This window comes from Leptosomus discolor, chromosome 12 (genome assembly GCF_034619465.1).
Source record: "Leptosomus discolor isolate bLepDis1 chromosome 12, bLepDis1.hap2, whole genome shotgun sequence".
Taxonomy (NCBI): domain Eukaryota; kingdom Metazoa; phylum Chordata; class Aves; order Leptosomiformes; family Leptosomidae; genus Leptosomus; species Leptosomus discolor.
The window spans coordinates 16649006-16665637 of record NC_141402.1 but is presented as its reverse complement, the minus strand read 5'-3'; the positions used below and the strand labels follow the sequence as shown (position 1 = coordinate 16665637).

General features: G+C 42.0%; 1 protein-coding gene across 1 annotated transcript; it reads left to right on the top strand.

Moving 5' to 3' along the window:
* Positions 1–245: 245 nt before the first annotated feature.
* On the top strand, positions 246–1355 carry FANCF (FA complementation group F). Its single transcript, XM_086472011.1, has one exon. The coding sequence runs from the start codon at positions 246–248 to the stop codon at positions 1353–1355; it is 1110 nt and encodes a 369-aa protein (XP_086328137.1).
* Positions 1356–16632: the final 15277 nt, after the last annotated feature.

Here is a 16632-nt window from a genome sequence, read left to right as displayed (position 1 = left end):
GGTTTTTAACGCTTTAATTCGCCTCAATTTCCCGCCCTTCGCTGAGGGAACTGGTCACCAATGACCGACCCAGGAGTGCGGCTAAAGTCTCCTTTAAGGGGGAGATCAATCCGCATCGGATTGACGTCAGATTCAGCCAATAGAGTTACAAATCCCCCCCCTCCCCGGTTCGGATTGGCTTCGGTTTCCGGCGGGAGGCGGGACTTCTGCTCAAACCGGTGGCGCCAAGGCCGGGGCCGCCCGCCATGGAGGCCGTGCTGGAGCAGGTGGGGCAGCTGCCCGCGCTTTTGGCCGTCTCTCGCTCCCCGCTGGTGCGGGACTGGGACTCCCAGACCCTGGACAGGGCTCTAGAGTGGGCCCGGTATTTCCAGCATCTACACGACCGCTTCCGCGCCCGGCCTCAGCTCCGGGAGGCCCTTGAGCGGCGGCTGCGGCGGGGTCAGCCGAGTCCTCTGCTCGGCTTCCCCCACCTGGGACGCTGCCCGCAGCTGCTGGGCCTGGCGCTGCTAGAGAACCGCGCTCTGCCGCCCGCCGCCTGCCGCCGCCTGCTCCACAGCCTGCTGCAGCCCGCCGGTGCGGAGACCGGCTCGGAGCCCCGCAGCCTGGCGCTCCTCGCCCGCCGGAAGGCCGCCTCCCGCCTGCTGGCGCTGCCCCGCGGCCCGCCGCGGCCCCCGGAGGGAACGGAGCCGCAGCTGCAAGCGGAGGCGCAGCTGCTGCTGAGCCGGCTGCGGGAGGAGGGGCAGGAGGCCGAGGCGGCTGGGGAGGCGGCGGGGCGGCGGCGCTGGCTCTCCGCTGTGCTGGAGCAGCTCCCCCAGCCCCGGGCCTTCGAGGTGGTGGCGGCGGCGCTGCTGCTGCTGAGGCAGGGGAGTGGCGCTGAGCAGGCCGGAGGCAGAGGTCGGGATGGGAACGGCCTAGACGGAAACCAGGCGAGTGCAACAGGAGACGAATACGTTGCTGGGCCCCTGCTTTCCTGGCTGCTGGAGAACCTGGAGCGATTTTCTGCCTTCTGCCTTTTCCTCCCAGGCGCCCGTCTTGCCTCCCTAGCTGGTCACTATTCCCAGTTAAGCAGACCTTACTTGGACCTCTTAACCGGCTGGGGAAGCCGCTTGCTCTATGACCCCTTGCAGGGACGGTGGGTTGAAAGTTGTCTTGACAAAGCTGAATTGTCCTGGGAGGAGCTGAGGGAGCGCTTCACCTGCCTCTGTCAGCGATCTGCACTACTCAGGGGACAGACCCAAGCTGCTCTGAAACTCCTAAAGGCGCGCGATGGAGACTTTAAAGTCTGCGGCCTAAGTGTGTGGACTGACTTACTGCTGGAATTAGAGGTGTATCTGAGGAAAGAAGCCGAGCGCTAATGTGTGAACGCAAAAGCAATGCAAAAATGACTGAAATCCAGCAAATCTGCTTAACTCCATTTGATATGAAAGGCAAGAAAACTGGACCTCACTTTGGGTTGAAAACCAAGCATTGTGACTGCTGATCGCTCTTGCTGACGCATGTAAAGCCTTTCAGGGAGGCGTGTTTTCTTGTAATCGTGCTGTCAGTTCTGGTCACCGCAGGAAATGTCTTCCTTTTCAGTACTGGCTGCTCACCTAATAAAATGAAGAAAATGCTTTTTGTTTCAAACATACAATAGATTTCTGTTCAGAAAATATTACAGTTCAGATGTGATCATTGGTAGCTGTGTCTCTAACTGTTGGAGGCTGACCAAAATCTCAAAGGGAAGGTGGAGTTTCAAACATGAAAACCCCAAATTCAGGGTTAATTTAGTAGTTGTCTTCATTGGGCTGTCTGCTCTGGTGGCCCCTTTAATGCTTCTGTAGTTCATGCACATGACTTAGCCCCTGGGTCTAAGTGAAGCTGAGAGAAAGCCAACTGGAAAGCTTATTGAAAAGTTCTAAAATTAGAAGCTTTATTAGTTGCTATATTATATGATAATATGCAAGTATTTCCTAAGAAAGCTGCAGTAAAAATGGGGTGTTCTGTGTGGTTTTCTTCCCCTTTCCATAGCCTGTTACATGACTTTTATTTTTCTTTTCTGAAACAGAAAAGTGAGTGGACAACAACCTTTTTTATTAAATGACAATTTTTTTTTCCTTCTTTTATGTTTAATCACTTTGTGAGCAAAACTTGATCAGGAAGTTTTTATCTTATCACTGTCATTTAAATGAGTATTGTAATGAAGAGGTAATGTGTTCACATATATTCAGCTCTGTAAGCTAGTATTACAAAAAGTGAGCAGTGTGGTAAGAGAATGGTGGAGGAAGATGGGGGAAATACCCATTTTGTGAATACCACAAAAAGAGGTCTTCATTAATCTTTTGTGTGGAGTACCTGTCAGAGAGTTCCCGTAGCCCATATTCTTGCAGTCTCAGGATCAGTTGAGAAACCTCTTTCTTTCCTCTGTTTCTGAAGTCCCTTTAGAAAGGTGCTTTGCTTCTGCTTAAAAAAGCAAACAAATATTAAAAAGTATAAATTGGTTTGAAGCTAATTAGAGTGATAGTCTTCACTACAACATAAAATAAGTGTTTTCAAGTACGGCAGATATTTCTGTACCACAAAACTAGAGTGGGGAGGATCTCGTGGTTTTGAAAGGGAGACAATTAGTACTAGGGATGAATATTGTTTACCTGGGAAAAGAAATAATGCCTGTTCTAACTTGTATGGAAATAAAGACATACATAAGTTCTTATTCTTCCCCCTCTGCCAAAACAGAAGAGATATGCAGGGGTAGCACACTTTAAATAGTTACAAGGACCTGCTGCTGATCTATCAAAAATAGGATTGTTTTGTTTGGATTTCTTGCTATATCATGTCAGTGAGGCGATGAAGTTACGGAGATCTGCAGATGAACATACTCTAGAAGCTACAGCTGTGGCAGTTGTCTTGCTCTGTCTTAGACGGGGTTGTCCCCCCTTCTGGAGCTTGTGGCAGTGGTCATTGTTAAAAGGCAACAGCATGTCAGTGGATCTCAGGTCTAAGTCAGTATTTCTGTGGCGTCAGAAGGAATATGAACACTCTCTGTAAGTGTTTAAAACTGCTTAGAAGTATAAAGCATGAAGTTTGAACTTATGTTGTCTAGCCACAGTTCCCTGCATTATGTAGTTTTGGCATTTGGTGTGGAAACTGTGCACTTGAGCTTGCTCCTAATGCTTTTAACAGGCATGAGGCTTTTTGTCTGTTAGAATACTTTTTGCTATCAGAGGTTCCTGATGAATGATAGACCCAAAGATACTAGTCAAAGACATTCCCTTCTCCCCGGCTGTATGTTAAGGGTGAATATCAAATGTTACGGTAACAAAACGCACCTTATCAGTGCTCCTTTTTCTGCATGGACATCTAATGGGAGGAGTTGGGTAGAAGCTGCTGGCATTCCTTCTCTTAGTGAGGGATAATTGACTATTAAAACTATTTAAAAACTTACTGTTCTCACGTACTGGAGTCTCTCTGACAAGTTTCAGTGAGAGTTAATCTTGGTTTTACTTGTCAGGGTAGATATGTTTCATAATATACTCAGCATGTTGACTGTCAGTTAAGTCTCTTAGCAGCTTTTAACTATTTCTAGGATAAATCTGATGCTTGTAAGGACTTTGTACTATTTCAAGTCTTGCTTTCTGAAAAACAAGCTTTCTCTTATAAAATTCAGTTAATGAAGACATGTTTTCTTTCCAAGTACTTTTACTGGTTAAGTGCAACTACAGAATCTCGTACTGGAGCAGCTAGGAAGTAATAGGCTCTCCAGCATGACTTTATTAGGAAAGTAAAGGAATAATTGGGGGGGAGGACAGGCAAGACATGGGCCAGTGTAGACCATTTATACTTGATTTCCAATTCTGTCCTCCTTTTAGGAAACCTGAATAGTAAAAGGTAGTTTAGCCTCAGTGAGGCAGAACCACCTGGTTATAGCAATTTCGCAGAAATGTTCCAATCTGTGCCAAATACATTACAAAGAGGTGCCAGATCCATGATTACTGAATTCCAAAATCCATATGGCATTTATTGAAACAAATGCACCAGTCCACATCCCCTATTATTTCAGCATGCTCGTCGAGTTTGCCAGGTAGCCATGCAAATGACACAACTAAAATTTTTTGCAACTCTGTTTTTAATGAAAGTGTAAACGGGAAAGGAGGAAGTGTGATGTCTGTAACCTCCTCCCTCTCTGTATTTGCAGCTCGTATTTGCATGCTGAGGTTTGCAGCCCAAATCTGCAAACTCTTGACTGTAATGGGAAGTAAGATAGTAGAAATGACAGACTACAGCCTCTTCCCCCCCTCCCCTTCCCTTTTTACTAATAGAGAGAAACAGATCTCTGCTATTTTCTTTATTAAAATGATGATTGAAGATTGGTAAGGATTGTGAAGGGAATCAGGAGGGTTTTACTTGCCCAATAAATAGCTAAGATGGATATGTTTTGCTACCACTGATTTTTCTCCCTTTTTTTTTTTTTTTTTTTTGTAGTAAAGAGAAACCATTACCTTTTGTTAAACAGTACTGTAACTCTCCACAAGTGACATACTGGGAGATGTCTGGATACTAAATTGCTTTTTTCTTATTTTTCTTTGGAAGTGTCTATTACCTTGTAGTAGCCCTACTAAGCAAACTCTAGAAGAAAAGAAATTATATGTTCCAGTAATTTGCAGGATGTATGTGGGTACTAGAATAAGGATAAGTGATGTAGAATAAATTATTCCTTTAAGAAAAAAAAAAAAAAAGGCAGATTAGTACCATTCAGATGAATATGAGCCCAATTGTGACTGAAAGAACATGTTACATTCAGAATGTCCGGTTGAAATGTCAAGTCCTACAATGCATTAAAATGAATTCTTGTTTTGCACGCAAGGTTTCTTTTCCCCACCCCCAGCTAGGTGAGCGAGGATCTAATGTTCTTGTTCTTCAGCGACAATGACAAGTTTTGGCGGTTTTTTTTTCTTATGCATAAGAGAATATTGTTGGGTCACGTAGACAGACTAATATTTTGATCATATGGCAGTATATTTTCAGGTGCTAGTTAACTAGAAAGCTAGGTTGAAGTTGTATGGATAATTTTAGTACTTCTGAAAAATGGAAGAATTAAAGCTAAATTCTGTACCTCATGAACAGTTTGCATGAATGACCCGTTGCAGAGTGCCAGTGAAGGCCCCGCACCGTCGCCATGCAGGATACAGCAAAGAGCACCAGCACGGGAAACGTCTGCTTGAGAAGCTTATTTAGTTTGATGGGCAGACTTAAAGAAAAATAAATAAAACGCAGGTGGAAATGGTGGGGAGAAAAGGCAGAAGCCAGCTGCCTTCTGAAGGCCCTGGAGAAAGGGTAGATTTCCCCTCCGCCAAAACTGAGTGGCTTTGCTACTGCTGGGGACAGCATTGGGTCTGTGAATGTTGTGACTTAAAAGTCTTTTGACTTTATTTTTTGTTTAGATTTGATGTTTGTTGCTCTGCTAAAGCACTCTGCCTCTAATGTGTTCCCTAATGACCCCTTGGATCAATGCTTTAACAGGCAAGAATATTAAGGTAGTGAAGAAGAGAAATGTAGCTGTGTGTGCAGGGTAGGAAATGGTTATGTATATAGGGGTTGCTTTCGCAGAGATGAGAGCAAAAGAACAATGTCCTGTCTGCCCTGGTGTAAAATAGACTTGAATAATTACAAGCATAGTCAAGAAAAGTAGCTTTTTATCAGTTAATATTGAATATAAATCCTTCTCACAAGCTGTTTGCTCTCAGTATTGTATCTGTCTCATGAGGGATTAAATGTTATTTTGACCAGACACATCATTCCCTGTCGGTTATGTGCCTGTACTGAATTTCACATTGAGAGATGATAGACAACCTGGAAACAATTAGATGTTTGTTCTCCCTTACCTATATCCTTTTTAAAAACGTCTCCTCAAAAGAGATGTCTGTAGCAATGAATTAACCAGCGAGAAACACCTAGTTAAGATGCATTCATTCTCTTTCGCCATTTTTCAAATGTAGCCTCAAAAGATGTTAAGCTGGTTAACGTAGTTACTGCTTCAATACTGAAGGCATTCACGTACCAACACCACTTTTATTCCTTGTGTGTCTACCTTAGAGTTACTGATACTACTTTCTATATTTAATTATATCCTAATAGTTTTTCATTGTGTCAGTTCTTTCACAACCAGAGATCTTTGTCCCGAAATCTTTAATTAGAGTGGTTGGCATTTTATTTACGGTTAGTGTTTTGAATCATCTCAGCTATCACAGAGGGTGGCAGCAGAGTCTCTCTGCACAGATGGGCTTGGACTTCTGATCCAAAGGGAGAATACAAGCTCATGGGCCTTTTCTAGAGGCTGAAGAGATGCAGGGAGTAGATGCCCACTGTTGTGCTACCCACTCAAAAGTTTCCAATTGAAAAATCCAATTGAGGGTCTATTTTTTGCTTGCAATTCTGATTTTACCAGCTCTTTAATTTAGTGTAGGATCAGGTAATAATATAAACTGTATCCCCTAACTGTCTCTATCCACAGACCTGTTTTATTAATAATATTAGGTATTCAGCTCTTAAATTCCTTTTCTATTACATGATAAATTCCTATAGTATTATGTGATCGATTTACTGTAACCCTTAACTAGGACATTTTACCAGAAATGATAGCAATATGCACTGAACAGAGAATATAGCAATCAAATTCTGATTTTTGTCTTGAAATGCACCTTCCTATTATATTTCTCCCTCTGGGAAGAAAGTCCAGGATGAATGCTCAGGCATGGGCTTTTCATAGCATGTAGCTCACAAAGAGGCTAATCCCAGCATCTGATAAAGCGTTATTTAAGTTTCTGGCAGTCATCATGAGTTTTAAATCCTACCACAAAGTTTGAATGTTTTCCTAAGGATCGTTTCCAGGAATGAAATGATGTGAACTGCTTTTACCTGCACATTTGTATCCCTGTTCCTCTTAGGGCGTGTTAGACTTTATGGCTATCTGAACAGGAAATCGTAATTGTGGTCTTGAGGTTTTGTACATGGTGCTTCTCTCAACATAAAGTTAGCGATGGAAGAAAATGATTGTGCTTTCTATTATGTATGATAAAAGTTATACCCATAAAAATAAGCCAGAAGTACAAAACTAATTGTTATATGATCCAATTGTCAGTTAAATACATAGAGAAATACTTGATTTTAATGCTGAATAACTGGGAAGAATTGTGTGGGTTAGTTGTGTTGCTCTCATAGGAGGAGATAATGAATCCTCCTGAAATACCAGCAGGCCAAAATGTAAATGCAACCTCTATTTCCAATACTTATAGGCAGTAAAGTCATTAATACTTTCTCATTAATACTTTCTCATTAATGTAAACGAGCTAGGTAAGAACAATTGATTTCTTCTAGGAATTAATTGGACGTAATCAATCCCTAAAACAAGTGTGACAACAAGGTCATTCATCAGCTGCTTAATGTTGCAATAGCCTAAGCTTGCCCTTTCAGCTAGGAAAAGATTCCATGCCCTGGGGAAAAGGCTTTTAAATCATTGTGCTATTGACAAAAAATTGTGTACTCTTGTCTCTCACGGCCTCATCAGTCTTAATGTTGGGGTGAAAGTTGCTGAGTTCAGGTGGTTTATAATTTGCATTGTAAGTGGTGTCTCTTTTCAAGCTTAAATTTCGTTTACATACTAAAAATATAAAGTGTAAGGAAAGCTAAATTTAACAATCTATTGAGTGACAGTCAGCTGCTTGGTCTGGCCCAAACGTTTGAGAAAACACATGGAGTTCTCTTCCCACCTGCAGACACACACCAGGGTTTGTGTCCTACCAAACCAGCTGTGTTTGTATCCCAGAAGGGCTGATGGTGCTCGTGAGGATGTGCTTAGCATTCTGCTGAGTTTGAAATCTTTGTTAGGTTGGAGGAACACTTTCTACCCGAAACTAAGGGTTTTGACAGCAATGCAGGGATCTTTAGGCATTGGAAGAGACAAGCAAGAAAATCCATCATTTAATTTATGTCTAGATCTTTTTTTGACTCGCTCTTGAGCAAGAAGATGCTTTTTGCTGGACTCTACCAGTGCAACAATCTGACTCATCATGTGTTTATTTGCTTCAAGTTATTTTGAGCACTGAATTCGCCTCCAATTTGCCCAAGTCTTTTGCTTTTTTTGGTTACAGGTTTGCTTTCCCCCAAATACAACAAGCACCTTCCCTTTTATTCCTCATAAATGTGCACAAAAACCTGTTCAGGTTGAGAGGTAATATACCTTAAGAGAACACCAGAATGACCATAGTGCAGAAAATCATTGCTATAATGTGAAACTATAATTTCTTACTGCTACTGGAGTAGTCAAGTAAATACTTTCCCCTATTTTTAAATGAATTTTATAACAAGATACTGCATGAGCCAAGATTCAACAAGGCGACAAAGATTCGTTTTTCTGTAATGGTAAGATTATCAGCTTAATGGAATAATTTATCAACACTTTTTGTGATTTTCTTTGCTTGCTTGCAGCCCTTTGCAGAGACTTGGTGTCTTCCTAAAATATGCTTTTTTATTTCAAGCACAACTTTCTTGGCTAGAAGTAGGACCAAGCAAGTGAAATCCTATGGCCCGTTAGGGGAAAAAGTGAGGATTAAAAAAAAAAAGATGAAAAACAAGCAGCACAATTTATTGCATTGGTTATTGGTATGAATCTGGGTACTCTGGATCTTCCTGATGTAAAGTTTGCAAAGATGTGTGGCTGTTTTCAAGGCCACGTGTTCCTGGGGGATGCATTTAACACCCTGGATGCAGCACGAGACCGTGACGCAGTGTGGACCTGTGAGACAAACGGGAGTGCAATCCTGTTGTTAGTACAGAGAGCTTTGTGGTGGGGTTTGTTTGGGTTTCCCTAGTACAAGTTGGTGCTGTGTGAGGCAAAGAGCCTGGCTCTGTTACTGGTAGCAGGCCTGTGAGCTCCAGAGGTGGCACAGTGGGCGTGGGTCATCATTCGTCTTGTGTCTACTGTAAATGCATGGTTGTAGTTCAAGGCCCAGGGAGACAGATACAGCTAGAGGAATGGTTTGTATTGCCAGAAGGCTTCTGCCACTATTACTGGAGCCAACATTGTTCTTTGTTTCAGACTCAACTGAAACGTGGAGGCGTGTGGTCGCACAGCACGGGCCAGGAGGGGATACGGGCTTGTGAAGCGTGAAGTCAGCGTGTGTTTTGCATGGAGTTCACAGTGCAGCAGCAGCACCGTTGAGTGCGAGCTGCTGTCACCTTGCCTCCTCCCACTGTCGTCCCACTTTTGCTCGTTCTGATTTGACAAAACCCCTGTTTTATCTGCGCAGCAGAATGTCACGCTCGAATAGCAGTCGGGCACTGTGCCTGCGCATGCCCTTTCCTACTGTGAAATTTTGCTTCTTGCTGTTTGTCACACCTCGTGACCCTGATCTTCCCTAAGTGGCAAGCGTAGCACAGAGTACGTGGCTCTGTGACGAAAGGTGCAGTTGGAATGTTTTGAAGCGATCATTGTTTAAGACTATTGGAGTCCATCCAGTAAAGTGAGAAAATAAGTTTTATCTGGATCGGGCTTGACACTGTTTCCTTTTGAAGGTAATTGGATTTTTGTCACTGACTGTAACTGAGCAAGGCAGAGCATGAATTTCGGTGTGAAATGTTACAGACAATATCACCACCAAAGCAGGAAGAAATGTTGCACTTCTTTTTGAAGGACCGTGTAGGACAGAATTCCTATGTGAGGAATTTATAAAGTGAAAAAATAATTGTTTTTTTTTTAAGTAACTGAGGAAACATTCCTAAGGTGTTAACTCTGGTAACATAAAACTCTTATCTTCACACCTTCCATCTAAGTCAAGTTTTCTAAAACTTTCTCTTTGTCCTACGACTTTCTGCATGTGACAATTTTTATACTTCTTCAATCTGAGAAGGGGAAAAATGGCATAAATCATTCTTGTCTGTGTTCTCAGTAATGTCAAAAACATGTGCTGCTGACTGACAGTTCAAGACTGTTGTTGGAAACATGAAATAAATTGCAAAGGACTAACAGGAGCAGTTTACAGAAGGTGCATTGTCCAGACAGGCACAGGCACACACTGCTAATCAGTGGACATGTGGCTGAATCTGGAGTTACTACAGTAACTTCAGGTAACAGTGAGCATGCACTGGCCGCTAATTACAACAGGAAAACACGGGACTCTGTGCGCTGCACTGACAAATTGCTCCCAGTGGTATCTAAGCTATTTCACTGTTGTCATTATAGCCTCGAGCAAATTCAGGATATTTGAAAAGAGTATGGTGTCTGCAACCTATTAAAGATATTATATCCCTATTTATAGTCCGGCTCCATGAATAGAAAATTCCAACAGAAGAACGTTTACTATAGAAATTTTGGAATATGGAGCTTTTAAAGGCAGTTGTGTTTAGTTTATGGGCCAGGTATTTAGAAAAAAAGCAATTAAAGCCACCTTGCTCATTAACCTTTCTGTTCCTCATAGAGCACTTGGAGCACAAGAAAGTGATTGCACTTTGATTTGTAACGCTTCAGTGAACTGGACCTCTTCTCTGTGTGTGTGTGTTGTATTAGAGCCCAGTCTCTAAACACTTGCATGTGGTTTTGTTCTACCGTGATTTAACTGATATGATGGTCTTCTAAACTCTTTGAGTTCATGGAGTCCGATTGCCTTCTGCCATGTGCTTTGTTCAGTCCTTTTTATGTTTGCTTTGCGAAGGTATGATACCAGAACTGTGTGGCATAACTGCGTTACCGTGGTTATTGCTAGTTTCCAGTGACTGAGAAGATTCAACGAATTATAAGCAATGGTAAATGAAGGCAATGATTTATAGAACGCATGTTTTGACTTTTGCATTATGAATTGGAAGAAATGACAGCAGGAGTATTATCTTTCTATCGCTGTTTGAGTATGATGAGCATAAGTCAACAAATTATTACTCCCTTTGGAAGACATCTGAGGTGGGGAAAAAAACTCCTGTATTCCATGTAGTTGGCCCAAGAAATGAATTAGCTGAACCAGAAATCGCTTTTTTAAAACAAGGTATGGGTCAGCAAAAGAGGCAGCTTTAAAAGTATTCTGATTCTCAGAAGATAATTAGACTTAGTGTGTGTTGGCGGGGATGATGTCCTTATGTTAATCTTTTCATTTTCATCCAACAGCAATTAAAAATAATAGATAAAAACCATAAAAGGTAAAAAAGATTTTTGCTGTCCGCCAGTTACAGAAAGATAACCCGTATGTTGAATTATGTTTTTCTTCCTTCAGCCTTCATGAGGGCGTATCCAAATAAACCTAAAACACAGGGCCTCTTAAAATGCAAATGTTTTTCATCATCTTGGCAGCTGTGACACACCTGATGGATCCTTGTCACTACAAAAGCTTCAGGCACGGGGGCATTTTGCTCTTATGCTGAAGATCGTGACTTCAGTGGTTGGTGAACATTGCACATGTACTTGAGGTAAAAAGTTCAGCTACTGATTAAGGTCTGGAAGGAACTTTTTTTCTGACAAGATTAGAAGAGAACTTTGGTTTTCATTTCTCTTTGCATTTAGCTTCATAATTTGTAGTGTGAATTGTCACTGCAAAGGCTGGAGATGTCGGTTCTCTCCCCTTTGAGCCTGTCGTATGCGGCAGTACAGCATAACTAAGATGGTTTCGTCCAACTAAAGCAACTGGTCTCAAGAAGAGAGTTCTTGGTATGTAATGGTAAAAATAGGATTTTCATATTCTTATATGATTTTCCATGCTGTTCGATATGCCTATTTTTACTACGTTTTTGTGAAATCTCCATCTATAGGCCTGCCTGTACTTCTGGACATACCAATTTTATTTTTTTTTAAGGAAGAATAGAAGGGTAACAGCATTTTCACTGCCAAATCATGTTTCTGGGTTGTGAAACTTGATTTAAATGTAAAATACACTCACTTTAAAGTTATCAGCCAAAAGTTGTATCTTTTAATTCAATTAAGTCCTAAAGAAAGTAAATGATGTTGTCAGTCTGTTAAGTGAAGGGAGAACTTGAAGTACAGAGAAATCGAATGACTTGTGCAGTGATACAGGGAGTTTGTGGCAGTTGGCCACTTGATGCATCTATTTATATTCCAGGGTCTCATTGCAAATCTATCCTTGTTTAATTATGAGACTAAGATGTTTTGAATGTTTCACAACGGTTCAAGGGCAATTTACGAAAAAGCAAATAGCCATTTGATATTTCCCATGAAATTGTTCATTGCATGCACTGCTGTAAACTTCATCTAGATGACTTTCTTATTCCTTTGGCGTTCTTGTGGTAAAAAGTAATTAAGTTGATATGAAGCAAATGGAAAATGGTAGCTTTTCCACCACAATGAAATGCTGAATTCTGAATGAATGATGAAGCCTTTAGAATTAGTGGCCCATTCCTGTAGTGAACTGAGAGAGTGACCTGCCCTGAAGGAACAGGAAAAAGCAATAATGTTTGTGTCCCATCTGTCACAAAGGTGTAGGAGACATTTCTTGTTACATAATGGCTGTCCCATTCCTTGAAATATTGTGGGGATTAGAAAATAACTTGCATAATTTATGTCCACCATCTCTATTCCAGAACCGTACATTACAGTTCCCACAGACAGATTACGCTGACATTCTGAACCATATGTATGGTTTATGCAGGTAACATAATACTTTCAAATTATATGTGCTATGAGCCAATAAAATTAGTATGGGGTACTTATGCAATAGCCTCATAACAGCTAAACTAACAAAGGTTTATAAAATACTTCTCTCCTAATTTTTCATGGGGCAGTCATTGGTTTTTATTTTTTTCCCCTCAGCTTTACTAATGAAACACAGCGTTAGAAACCAGCTCTAGCCAAAAAGGCCAGTGTTCTCAGGCATATATGGAATTCCATTCTCCTATCTCTTGTTCTCAGACATGAATTTCTAGGATTCAAGGACCAAAGTTTTAGCTGATCTAATTTAGAATTGCTGCACAGTTGTGACAAGTTATACCTGCTTAGAATCAGACTTCTTGAGAGAGAAAATAGGTGATAATTTTGGATACACTTACTGAGATGGCATTTTACTGTTCCATCAGTCTTAATTTCTGTACGGGCAGCCCGTACTATTTTTCCAAATACCTTCAGTGGTTTACTTCCAAAACAATTACCGGACCATTTCATTCCATTAGGGCTTTGTTTCTTCGTTTGGGGGGTGGGAGGGTTGCTTTCTTTTTTGAGAGTGTCTCACTGGTACGAAACCACTGACACTATTTGACTTCTTGGAATTATGTTACCAAGACCTATAAATCTCTCCGAGGGTCTATGAAAGAACAAGAGGATTGACCGTATCTGTTGCGTTGAGGCTGTCTACGTGCGAGCCTAGAGAGCCGGAGCCGAGGCAGGGCAGTGGGGAGGCCAGCGAGGCGCAGATTGTTCATCCATCTGGGAGCTGCTGCTGGGTGCCGGGTTGTGCCGGCTCAGTGGTGGCTTCGGTATCTTTTCTGTGCAGCCTGTGTCCCCGTGAGGAGCAGTCGGCTCCTCTCCTGTCCCAGAGGATGGTGCTTTCCATCGGCCCTGCTCCCAGCCCAGTAACACCCTGCTTCCGCGGCCCTACGAGCCTGGCTGCAGCTGGAGGAGGCGGCCGGGCCCGCCTGCCCGCTCGTGGGGGAGGCCAAGCGCTGGTGCGGTCATGTTGTCGCACGGGTGACTGCCCCGCACGCCTCGGGGTGCCCTTGAACCGGTTCCCGTTCTGCCTCACCTTGTAGCTCGAGAGCAGCGTGTGTCCTAGAGCAGAGGCAGAAGATCCGTGTGTGGGAACGTGTGGCTGGGGTGGGGGATGTGTGCAGCAGTTTCTTGTGTCAGCGTTAGTGTTCTGTGCTTTCTTCAAGTACACCCTTCAGGGTGTGTTTTCTCTGTGCCTGACCCGTGGTTTAGAGGAGGGTAGACATTGCGATTAGGTGAAAAGCATTGAAAAGGCACAGAGTTTCTTCTTTCATGCTACTCTGTTGCAAAGCTGGGCTGTCTTAAAGAATTGTTCATGTAGTCATTTCCGATGTGATAGGCTAAAAGACAGTAACTCTTAGTATATTTTGCTGAAACAGCTTGGATTTATTCTAAAAAGTACAGTATTGCACTCACTTCAGTTGAGTCCTTTTCCTTTTTTAAAATCCTATTTCATAGTTTGAAAATAAAGTTGTTTATTTTCCTTTTAGAAGAAATACTTCTTACTGCACAAGGTGACTTGAGAAGGATATAGAACTACTAAACAGAAGAGGAGACTAGGTCTACTTCTATTTCACATCTTCTGAGCAGTGGAAACACTTGGGATACAAAACATTGACCGAGTATCTGTTCAAGACTTTCAGGATTGACACTTGTTAAAATTCATATTTCACAGTTACGTGTTAAAAATTTATTTCTGACCATTATTGTACTATAATAACTGAAATAGGTGTAACATGATGAAATCTTCCTGCCTTTACTGCCGTTTTAAATTTGTAGCAGAAATTAGTAGCACGAGGTGTGTTTGCTGATAAACTTTCAGCTGATCAATTAAGCTTTCTTTCACGCCTAAACAAACACACCCACACATGGAGTTCTTAAGTAAGTTTAATCTGAAACTTTTCCATGCTGTAAAATCAGTAGGTGGTTGCTGTCAGCAACAGCGTATTTGTTTTATATTTCCCTGCAATAACTATCGGTCTGGAAAAAAAATTTCTGAGAAATTAAATTCTCCACAAATAAAATGGGAAAAAGGCAGGTTTGATTATTTTTTTAAAAAAATTATATTAAATATCTAGGACATATAAAAATGATAAGCCATACTATGTGATTATCTGAAATATTTGAACATTAATTTATGCACTTGTTAGATAATTTACTTTGCTAGCATTGTATGTAACTACAGACACAGATTTTGCCGTCCTATCATCAGTATTCTCAACACACACAAGTTTTAGAGATAGAGATGTAAGGAGAAATAAAGCTGTAAGAATTTAATGCTGTTTCACTGATGTACGTGAAAATCCCCATGGAAACTTAGTGGTCTTTTCATTGATTTCTATGCCTTGAGTTCTTGAGTGTTCCTTCACAAAAATGGCCTCAGGTTGTTCATTATGTTTGAATGCTGCCTGCTTGTGTGCTGCCCTGCCTGAGTGCTTTGTAAATCAGCAGGTAGGGTCATCAGTTCCTCTTGTGTTGTAGATGTTTATTTGTAGGGAATATCTAATAATATCTCTCCTGAAATAGTCATTTGTAATATAACTGGTGCTTCAAAGAAAAGAAATATTAAGCACGAACAGTGTTTCTTCTGCTGGTACTGGTATAGACCAGTGTGGAAGGGACTTAATAGCTCAAAGTCTTCCCTCCCCCCCCCCGTCCCTGCTCCAATAACAGCAAGCAACAGCTTTCACTCGGTTCCCTTTATTTTGTGTGTCAGGAAACAATAAAGTGTAGACCGAAATTTCAAGTGGCGTCCTAACTCTGTTGAGTCACGGTAACGTATCTGTTGACTTAGAACGGGTCAAAATTTCCTCATCCATGTTCTTTTGAAATGGAGGAAGGTACAGACTTCACAAAGCACTGCAGACTAGGACTGCCCACGTGGTCATCTAAATATATCAGCTCTTTTGCAGGGTGTTTTTTTTCCAGGCTCTGTATTTTGGGGGAACACCTTGCATTTTGTGCCACATCAAATGAGGAAGGTCAGAATATCTCAGTGAAACCAGATAATTTGTAACCAAGTTGCATTTCTGCTTCAAATTCTATTCTAAATTATCTTGATATTAAATGACAGTGTTCTCTCTGAATGTGAAGGCACAAATATGAAAGGATTCCAGGAGAAAGTAAATAAAATATTTCTTTTGGTACAATCCAGGGAGGATTTTATGATCTGGAAAATTAGATTACTAATTCTGCGGTCCCCTGATGAAAGTAATAGGTAGCAGTTCTGGTACATGTAATGAGTTGATGAGAACACTTGGGTTTAGATACAGAGCTTTTATCGGAATTAGACTTTGTTGCATTTCAAATGGGTGCTGTTTGTATGTGGCAGCAACTTTGTATGATGGGTGGTCTCTCCTTCCTCAGGTCAATTTTTACCCTGCCACTGGGCAGAAAGTTGGCAAAGGCAGTTGAGTCTGCTGGGGAACTGGGAAGCCCAGGAGGTACGAGAGGCTGGGCCAGGTGAGAGCAGGTGATCTGCCAGACCACGGGCTGGAGAAGGAGGGATTTCCAAGGCAGTCCAGCTTGGGATGAATGCAACAGGGGTCTTTATTGGAAGCAGGGGGTAGGGGGAAGCGGGGTGGACCTGTAAGGTCTCCTGGTCATGGGTGAGAGGCTGGTGCTGGTAGGGGCAGAGGAAACGGTGCTGGGGGCTGACCGCAAGCGGGCACTGCCCAGCTCCGAGCAGGGGCCCAGGGCGCAGCTGCTGCAGCCAATGTATTTAATTTACTTTTTCCATTTTTCTTTTTTTTCCCTTTAATTCTAGGATGTCTTTTTCTGTCATTCTCATTATACTTTCCTTCTAACCCATTTAATTATTCTATTGATTTACACTTTCCCTTTCCTCCCGTGAATAAAAACCTGCAAAAATTGGGTGCAGAGTTTTATTTTCTTGACAGAAGCTGGCGGCTGGCTTTAATGGGATGAGCAGGATGACATTTTAAAGAATACAAATTTCTCTC

Bases quoted from the DNA above. Each gene is read 5' to 3' on its own strand.
- FANCF (XM_086472011.1), top strand. From the start codon at position 246: ATGGAGGCCGTGCTGGAGCAGGTGGGGCAGCTGCCCGCGCTTTTGGCC.